The 9,258-nt window shown below is 43.3% G+C and overlaps 2 protein-coding genes across 4 annotated transcripts; one reads left to right on the top strand and one right to left on the bottom strand.

Annotated features, from left to right (window-relative positions):
• Positions 1 to 366: 366 nt before the first annotated feature.
• On the bottom strand, positions 367 to 7,284 carry twnk (twinkle mtDNA helicase). 3 transcript variants are annotated; one of them, XM_030078586.1, is made up of 7 exons: positions 7,036 to 7,284; positions 5,894 to 6,557; positions 3,611 to 4,313; positions 3,033 to 3,273; positions 2,399 to 2,506; positions 2,158 to 2,299; positions 367 to 1,464 (listed from the first exon to the last, which is right to left on the bottom strand). In XM_030078586.1, exons 2-7 carry the CDS (start codon positions 6,530 to 6,532, stop codon positions 1,120 to 1,122), a joined length of 2,178 nt encoding a protein of 725 aa, XP_029934446.1. In that variant the 5' UTR covers positions 6,533 to 6,557; positions 7,036 to 7,284; the 3' UTR covers positions 367 to 1,119. The 3 variants fall into 3 exon arrangements, with proteins under 3 accessions (XP_029934446.1, XP_029934447.1, XP_029934448.1); XM_030078587.1 differs by having other exon boundaries at positions 7,032 to 7,105; XM_030078588.1 differs by lacking the exon at positions 7,036 to 7,284 and adding an exon at positions 6,918 to 7,017.
• Positions 7,285 to 7,310: 26 nt separating this feature from the next.
• Positions 7,311 to 9,258, top strand: mrpl43 (mitochondrial ribosomal protein L43). The gene is made up of 3 exons (XM_030078621.1): positions 7,311 to 7,586; positions 7,859 to 7,965; positions 8,500 to 9,258. The coding sequence occupies exons 1-3, from the start codon at positions 7,456 to 7,458 to the stop codon at positions 8,715 to 8,717; spliced, it is 456 nt and encodes a 151-aa protein (XP_029934481.1). The 5' UTR covers positions 7,311 to 7,455; the 3' UTR covers positions 8,718 to 9,258.

Here is a 9,258-nt window from a genome sequence, read left to right as displayed (position 1 = left end):
AGTTTTTTTCCCAAAAGGTGCGGACCAAAAATAGCCAGCTGTGATACAGTGCTTCCACAGGTTTGAAACCACCTCCTGTGCAAATGAATGTGTACTGACATTGCTTTAATTACCCTAATAAATCATGCTGACATCCAAGGCTATAGTCACTGTTGAAATTTCTAAATGTGTTAAAATAGCCTCAATATGAATTAATTAAGTGCACCTGCCCTCAGTTACATTTTACTGTCAGGTGTAAATAGGTCTAATGACATTTGCTGGTTTGGTTTATCCCCAGTCAGCCTTCATGGAGAGTGAGATGAACTGACACCTGTGAGGCACAAACACCCCCTACTGACCAAAAGTGAAATCACAGCCCAACAGTTTTATCACAGGTATTTTAATTGAAGAAAAGCTTCTCGTTCAAGTTTCAAGTTTCAACAGTGTTAAAAAAACAAACAAACAAACAAACAAAAACAGTAGAAAGCACATTATGGCAATGTGTAAGTGCTTACACCATCCTGACAGATGGACATGGACAGAGTGTTTCATCATGAAATACAGAAAACCTCTTGGAATCACAGTAGTGTATGAACTTTAAATACATGAGAAATTTCATCCACATGTCAGTTGTAACATACAGTGAGGGCTGTATACAAAAGCTTTAGAAACTGTACAAAGGTCCAACATGGATTAAACCGTTCAGCTTTAACAAAGACTAATACTTCCGCGGCCTCTTTCTACATGCTGGGTGAATTCTCCGTATTTCATTCCATTATGAAATTCATCTTTAATAAACGGACTTCTTCGGGTCTAACTATATGTTTTATTATTAACTAATACCAGAGCTGTTATTTCATATCACATTCAGTCATATATACTGCATATTTATATATGCATTACCACCATAGAACATATAACTCTCTATTGTATTACGAACATAAGCCATCTGTCTGACGCTATTTATCAAAAATCATCATCTCATAATTATCACATAACACCATCATTAATGGATCCAGTGCTGGCTTCAGGGATCAGCTTTCCTTTTCTCGTCTGACCTTCAAATATTATGGTAACGTGGTGAAAAAGATTCTTCTGTACTATCAGTAAAGACCAATATTGTACTGATGATCCACATGTTCACTTTGGCGTCGTTTCCTTTCCTGCTGCAGGAGTCTTTACCACTCGTGTTTTCGTTGTTTTGGCGGCTTTCTCTGCCTTCTCTTTCTTCGCACTTGTCTCTTCCTTCTTCACCACCTTGTTGTCTTCCTTGACCTCCTCGTTTTCCGGCTTGCTGACCTTCTTCAGCCTCTGCTTGCCCTTGATGGGGGTGGTGAAGGTGAGCGAAGACTTGAGGAAATCCAGGGGGAAGATTCCCACATCTCCGTCGAAGCGGTTCTTGGTCACCTGCAGGGACCTGCGGCCTGGACAGGTGACCAGCTTCTTCTCCTGCAGGATGAGCACGTTGTCTGCTTCCTGGCTGGCCTGGAAGGGATTAAAGGGCAGGAGATGTTTTAGTTAGATCAAATAACTGCAGCATTGTGAAGAGAGTAAGGACATACCTTTTTTAAAATTATATTCTCAATTCAATGCTTGAGTGCATGGGTGTGGAATAAAATGACACACATTAATTATACTTAGTGAATTTCATAATTTCACATTTACAGTTCCAGGTAGTCCAAAAGTGCAGTGGATTGAAAACTGATTGATCTGTTACAATTTATAAGTTTATAAGTTGCAAGAGACCTGGCCAGGAAGGCAGCATATATCAAAATTACATTAAAACTATAAACAAGGATAACAAAGATAGAACAGCAATTACACAGGAACATCCACTTCACACATTAAAAACAATACATTTCAAAATATACCTTATTTAAAACCTAATATAGTCATAAATAAATTAAAATTAAAGTCCAATACTGTTAAATTCAAAGTAAATATGAACAGTGATTGGGGTCAAATTACATAAAGTTAAATTTAAAAGCTGTATTTTATTCAAAATTAAATGCTGACTGCACAGCTCGCCTATAATTCATGATGAAACAGAGCACTGAGAGCATTAAGACTTTGTCCTTGCCCTTTAGTGTGCATGCTCAGCTGACTGAGCTGAAAACAGCTACAACTACAGTATCTGTCTTAAATATAATGTGTCCTCCAACCAGATCCCAGTCTTACCTTAGCAGATCCAAAGATGGATGCTGTTTGCAGTTCTCTGTCATCCTCCTCTTTCCGGGGGTGGATGATCAGAGTGACGTGGCAGCTGCTGTTGGTGGCAAATTTCCTGAACGCAGCGATGATGTGGTCCTGGACGGCAAACCTGAATCACATGAAACATTTATTCACACAGAAACACACAGATTAAGGATAAAAACTGAACGTTGACCTTCTAATTTGTAAGTTAACATGTGGCTCTTACTTGTCCACTGTGTGATGCTCCTGTCCCATCATGAACTGCAGGTTGTCGATGATGACATGGTTGATATCATAGAGGTAGACAGCATGCTCCATGGCATCAAGCACCGTCCTAGAGAAAACAAGGAAGGGCCAAAGTGAGTGAACCATGCTTAAGAACTGATAAATATCCTCTCTCATTGCTTTATCATTGATTTACAATGGATATCAACTGGCAATCAATAATAAAATCCTGTTTTTGCTTCATATTAAGCTTGTGATGTGAAATCCATGTTGCACAGTCAGTGAATTGACAGAAAATGGGTGTATTTAGCTCATAGTCTAGCGATGTTAGCAACTGCATATTGATATGGCATAGCTTTCAAATAATACCAGTACCTGCATTCCAGCATAAATGAGGTGCAGTATCAAGGAATTTAAAGAAAAACTGGCATACTCCTACAGCTTACCACTGCTACTATTACCACCCTCTGCTGCAAAAGAAATCCTGTTCAGCGAATGCTCGGTTCTTGACTGACATTCAGTCCATATCAGCATTTTGCTTCCATCCAGAATCATAAACTGCCAGGAGTGACTAAGCAGGAAAGCTGGTTCTATCTGTGGAAGGGAGGTAACTGGATACTGGGGCATCCACTCACTTGATATTCTGCTGCCCATGAAAAGTCATAAAGTAGAGTGGCAGCTCCTCAAACTTGTCAGCCCAGAAGTCGTACTGCTCCAAGTTCTCCTCCAGCCTCTGCATGGCAAACTGGGTCAGCATGATCTTCGCCAGACGGACATTGTTGATCTCAAAGCTGCCCCACAGGGTGATGACACCCTGCATGCAAAGGTCCAAGGCCAGCTCACTGATGAAGGTGGTCTTCCCACTGCCCGTAGGACCTGGTGAACAAGGTTAAAGAGGAAAAGGCAGTAACAGCGGGGGTGTAATGCCTCATTCACTGTATTGATGATTATAAATTTATATATATAAATCTGCCAAATGAAATAATTAGAATGAATCATGCTGACTTATGCCCTAATTGATGAAAAGCTTTCAGTTGATTTATTCATCATTCAATTGCTGTTATTGTTTTTATTTTACAATAAATGACCAATCAAATACCAAATGTACTGTTTGTAGTACATTTAGTATTTTGGTAAATCAAAATAAAGCCTCGGCCTGCTGAGTATGTTAATGTCATGTCATTTATTTTCCACACTTTGCTGCTCCCCATACCTGTGAAGACCGTCAGCTCCCCCTTCCGGTGGCCTTTTAGGATCTTGGTGAGCTCTGGGAACCTTGTCCACTTCACCCCCGCCACCTGCTCTGTGTTGACCAGCTCCCCGTAAACATCCTCCCTGAGCTGCTTGAAGGACACTATGGACTTATGAGCCGCTGGGATGGACGTCTTGACGATGCGGCTTAAGTTCTTTCCTTGGGCCAGCGCCTCCACCGGGCGTGGGTGGTACTCTCCCGGCCGCACCAAGGCACAGCGCTTCAGCCCCAGCTTGCGAGAAAAGATCTTGGACGCCTCCCAGGAGCGCATGTCATCCCCCAGCCACAAAGTCACCCGCTTAAACTGCTCCAGGTAGGGCAGAAGAATGGGAGGAAGGCAGCTGACCCCGCGAGGCAGAGCCACACAGGGGAGTCCCGTGGCCTGGCTCACAGAGAGCGTGTCCAGCTCATGACCTGTCAGCACCACCTCAGAGTCCATACGGCCCACCAGAGGCAGCCCAAACAGGTTGTAGTAGGAGCTACATTTGGGGACTGTGGCTTCGTTGTAAGTCACTTTTCCAGTCTCGGTGCTTTGGGCGGACAGGAGCTTGAGCCCCTTCAAGCTGGCCGTCGGTCCTCCAAACCAGGGGAAAACCAGGCTCTTGGTGGGCTTGAAGAGCCTCACTCCAAACCTCTTGAGGGTGGCGTTAGAGACCTTAGTGATCTGAAATACAGCACAGATACATTTTATCATCCTGCAAGGAAATTTCTTGGGATATTCTCATGCAGATGGCAGTTAAGAACAGCAAAATGTGAACGATTTAGAAAATGAAAAACTTAAAATTTTAATCACTCATGTCAACTCAAGATACATCCGTGTCTTCTTGTCATTCATTCACACACTGGCACACTCAACATACCTGAAACATCTCCTGAAAAATTCATTAAACAGCCTTTATTCTATATGGCTAAACATAGAGTGGTGGAAAAACGTTTTCGGACACCCTTAAAATTTTACACAATCTCAAATATCATGAAATATTTGTGGAAAAATCTTTTTTGAGTTTCAAAAGGTGTGGCTGCATTAGACAGATACAAACAAATAAACTATATATCTTTTTTGTTTATTGTTTACAAGAAAAACTAACAAACTAAATTCTTGACAAATTCTTCTGACCACAGAATCTTCTTCCAGTTCCTGGCTGTCCAGTTCTTGTGTGCCTGGGCCCAACGACGCCGGGCTAGCCTCTGTCTCTCATTGATCAGGGGCTTCTTGATAGCCTTGTAGGACCTTAAGCCATGATCTAAAAGTCAGCCACGTGCAGTGCAGGTGGAACAGTTTGGTTTGACCACTGCTGCTGAAGCTCCTGTGATGTCATTCGGTGGTTTTGCCTGCACATGCGGATCAGGATGCGGTCATTTCTTGCTGAAGAAACTCTTGGACGCCCAGATCTTGGTTTGTCTTCCAAGCTGTTGGTTCGTCTGTATTTCTGCAGAGTGGATTCAACTGCTGAAGGACTGCATCTGCACTTCCTGGCTATCTGGCGGCAGCTGTACCTTTCCTGGCTGAGAATCTTTATCTTCAGGCGTGTTTCCTGCGTTAGGTTCCTTGTTTTAGCCATTTTTGTGTCTGAAGAACTTTCAAATGTGCTGGCTTTATACAGACACGAAGCTTGGCAACAAGAATTGTGTCTTTTGATAAAAGAACGACCTTCATCACTGGTACCAAAATGACCCAATACTCAAAATGTCTTATGTATTTTTATGGAACCAATCAATTTGAAGTTTTTAATGGCTTTTTTAGGATTTGTTTAGTATTTTGGCTGTGACTGTACTGAAAGAAATTGCACTTGAAGACCTAAGAGTGACTCTTAATGCAATATTTCACAAATGCATGGGGTGTCTGAAAACTTTTTTCCACCACTGTATCTTAAATAGGCCACTGCAGTTAGGACAACATGGCTTTCAATTTCTTTTCTTAAGCTTGTTGACACGTGTTACCTAAGGCAATTAGAATCGTCACCTTTTGGTAGTCTACTACCACCACTATGCTAGATTTTTTTAATTAACAGAAGACAAAATGAACTTAATCAAAATTTAAAGTTTATTATTAACTCTCTGAAAGGCTTTTAATATATTTTTAGACTGCCTTTGAATCCCATTTTTAAGGATATGCTTGATTAACCACTGTGTACACTCATATCTATACCTAACTATCTATCCATGTATAGTATATAGATATAGAGATAGCTAGATGGACAGATATATATATTTTTTTGCAAATCAAAGTTTTTGCATTAATACCTGAAACATGGTTTTTATCAGCTGAGCCTCCTCCTCTAGGACGTCAGAGAGAGGCACAGAGCTGGACCAGATGTTCTGCACCTCCCTCAGCTCCCTCTCTCTCTCCTCCTGCTCCTCCACACTCTCTGGATATCCCAGCAGCACATGTGGACTGAGGAAGTCCCGGCCCTCCTTGTGCATCACCTCCAGGCAGTCCTGCAGGTCCTCCCAGCTCCCTTCCACCAGCGTGTCTTTACAGAGAAACTGGCCGGTGGTTTTGTCGATGAACAGAGAGCTGTCTTTCCTGGCGGCCGGCTCCAAAAAGATGCTGGGGGTGTGCAGGCAGCTGTACCCATCGTGGAATGGAATATCTCTGGAGCGCAGATACTGTTTGATGTCTGTGACTGTGACGTGGCTCGCGGGGAAGTCTATGGTGGACTTGGTGTCCTTTTTGTACGTTCTGGTCGCAGTGAGCGGCGCGCAGCCTGGACCCCTTAGCTGTCCGTGCAGGAAACATGAAGCCAGCCTGTGAGTGAGCCTCTGGGTTAAGAGACTCACACAGGCGGATGAATAACGTCTTTGGTGGAGCAGCTTTACGGAGCCTCGGGCTGCCACCTGCAGGAGACAGGAGGTGCCCTTCAGCAGCAAGCTCCTCCACATCGGTTACCTGTTTAAGACATCCAACCTGCAAAAGACACTTTATTATGAATACGCCAGGACTGACAATGACACAAAACAGCATTATAACTGGAGTTTTGTGGTGTTCCCCTGACCTATTGATCATATTTTCCAGATATAGGCTAATAAAACCAGCAAAAAAACACAGGAGGATCATTCTAATGCCTCATAAAAATAAAAATGATGGTGAAAAATGACCATTCAAGCTAAAACGAATGATGCAGCCCTAGTTTAACATAGGAGGCAGTAATATACAGGCGTGCATATATGAGCTAAACATAAAGCAGTCCGTTTAACAGCCTATATTTGGGTGACCCACTTTGAGAGGTCAGAGAGGCTAACCAGCCGGGGAGGCAATAACAGCTACCTTCCATAAACTGGACACAAGTTTTGCGGTAGCACACGTTTGAATGTGTGTGTACGCAACATTATTCGAGATAAATTAGCGTTAGCAGAGAGAAAAAAACAGGTCAGCTTCGGCTTACTCTCTGTCTCATGTGTCTTCCTCCATGCTTCACTCTCCAACCCGGGCTTTCGGTGCGCTTCCAAAACAAGTCCGGCTGAACCGCACCGTCACAGGTGCCGCTTTACTAATTATCATAATACATGCACAAAACGGCGCAAATATATCTCCTCGTGTCTTATGAAGCGAAAATATAAGCTGTCTAATATTTTACTGTACACTGAATGAAGCTGAGTTCCATCTTGTATTTTTATCAACTGAGACGTGTTCACGCGTGTGTTTGACTCCGGAGCTCATTCCCGTCGGACTCCTTGCTGTACATGCCCGTCAAGTCGTCCTCTATGAATTTCGCTGTTATTTAACTTCATTACCGTGTTTGTTTTCGTCCAGTTGTACCACCACCATATGAATAGGTAGATAATTATTGGGAGGCGATTGGAAAATGACATCCAGAGGGACGCCGAGCCGCTTCCTGCAGAGTGTTCTCCACAACGGGGTTGGCCGCTATGTCTGCCAGCTGAAGCGCATCTCCATCATCTTCTCCAAAAAAGCCCAGAGCTCGCTGGGGGTCAGGTAAGGCCTTTTAAAAATGATTATGTATCGTTATCATTGTTAATGTTTGCCACAGCAGCATTGGCAGCCTCCCACGACAGGAACATAAAGGCTGCCACGAACTAGTTCAGGGCTAATACTGAGATCAGCATCACAATCAATTATATTAGTCTAACATCACTGTGTAGACATCAAAAGAAGTGCCACAAACCACAAAGCACCATTATTCCCACAAACCCTGTACTGTGTATACGTTTAGCCACATCCAGTGACTGTAACCTTTTCTTTCCCAGGGACTTCATTGAAGAGGGAGTGGTGGATTATGCCAAGAAAAACCCTGGAACTGTGGTCTATGTGTCTCCCCAGACCTGCAGGATACCCAAAATAGTAGCAGAATACTGTAAGTATTAATGGCTCGGTGTATTTATGACATATCTGACTAACTCTGCATGAACTCTGGTTGATTTTAACAAAATAAATAACTTGGAGAAATGTTGAAATTACTGAAACATACCTGAGAATCAGAAAGGAGGCATTGATTTCGGTGGGCCATGCCACAAAGTCAAAATGCAGTTTTTTGTTTTTTTTTTTGCATAAAGTGTCCAATTAGTTTAAGTTTGGGTGTAGGGTAATAATTAATTTTTCTCTGTTAAAATCATGTCGAAGAAAGTTAGTTACAAAAGAAGCTGTCACTACTTGTAAATACTGTAGGGGGCGCTGTAATACAGGGTTTCATCAGGCCCCTGCTTGATTCACTCCAAGTGAAAATGTCACCAAGAGAAATGCTACGGGCGTTTCACATGACTTAGTCAAACATTGTCAAGCGGAATAATTTATTCCTGCTGACGTGGTTACAGTTCAGAGTGAAAGAAGTGTTTTGGCCCGTCTGCTTTCGTCTGAACACTCACCGAGTTTCTTTCTCACTTCTCTGCAGTAAATGGCAACGTGAGGGAGGAAACTGTCACAAACAAAACCTCTCAGCAGATTTCCGAGCTCGTGACCAAGCTGGCCAGTCAGTCCGGCCTGGACATCATCCGCATCCGGAAGCCCTTCCACACCGACAGCCCCAGCATCCAGGGCCTGTGGCACCCCTTCACCAACCGGGCCCCCACCGTCGGCCCCGTCAGGCCCCCGACACAGGAGGCAAAATGAGGACCAGACCTGGGCGAAATGACAATCAAAGCTGGGACATTTCCACCAAAACAGAGCTTGATTTCTATCAATCATGCAAGAGATGTCACTCATCTTGGAGGCTGATGGAGCGTCTGACAGCTCCGACAGCTGTAGTATTGACAGCCGTTTTGCGGGGTGTGTTTGGAGCATGTCTGCCGGGGACCCCACTAGAGACTGAATATTGTTTTTCATCACCACACCCTCCCTCCTGTCTGGCAGTGGCAGCAAAGCCACTTGTCTGGTTCCACTCAGCCGTACAGAACAATGCATCCTGTACCAGCTCTGAATACCACATTTGAATAAACTTTACATGATTACACCAGAGGCTTGTCAGCGAGCATACTAAAATGCAGATAATGTTTTTCATCCCAAGGTTACACAGCGATTCATGTATTAAGTGCAGCAGCCCGCAGCAGCTGGAGCTTTGTAATGAAATAATAATAAAAAAAAAAGAGAAAATATGTTTTGTTCAGATGCCATCTCTAAATTTAGAAGGCCTCTTTGAGATTTGTGAGTCTTG

The sequence above is a fragment of the Myripristis murdjan genome, chromosome 19, assembly GCF_902150065.1.
Source record: "Myripristis murdjan chromosome 19, fMyrMur1.1, whole genome shotgun sequence".
NCBI lineage: Eukaryota > Metazoa > Chordata > Actinopteri > Holocentriformes > Holocentridae > Myripristis > Myripristis murdjan.
The sequence above is the reverse complement of the archived record's forward strand: the minus strand, read 5'-3'. Positions and strand labels throughout refer to the sequence as shown.

Bases quoted from the DNA above. Each gene is read 5' to 3' on its own strand.
- twnk (XM_030078586.1), bottom strand. From the start codon at position 6,532: ATGTGGAGGAGCTTGCTGCTGAAGGGCACCTCCTGTCTCCTGCAGGTG. The intron at 3,274-3,610 runs GTATGGGGAGCA...CTTGTTCACCAG, and splicing joins GGAGCTGACGGTCTTCACAG to GTCCTACGGGCAGTGGGAAG. The intron at 2,507-3,032 runs GTGAGTGGATGC...TGTTTTCTCTAG, and splicing joins CATGGGCAGCAGAATATCAA to GACGGTGCTTGATGCCATGG.
- mrpl43 (XM_030078621.1), top strand. From the start codon at position 7,456: ATGACATCCAGAGGGACGCCGAGCCGCTTCCTGCAGAGTGTTCTCCAC. The intron at 7,587-7,858 runs GTAAGGCCTTTT...TTTCTTTCCCAG, and splicing joins CAGAGCTCGCTGGGGGTCAG to GGACTTCATTGAAGAGGGAG. The intron at 7,966-8,499 runs GTAAGTATTAAT...ACTTCTCTGCAG, and splicing joins CAAAATAGTAGCAGAATACT to TAAATGGCAACGTGAGGGAG.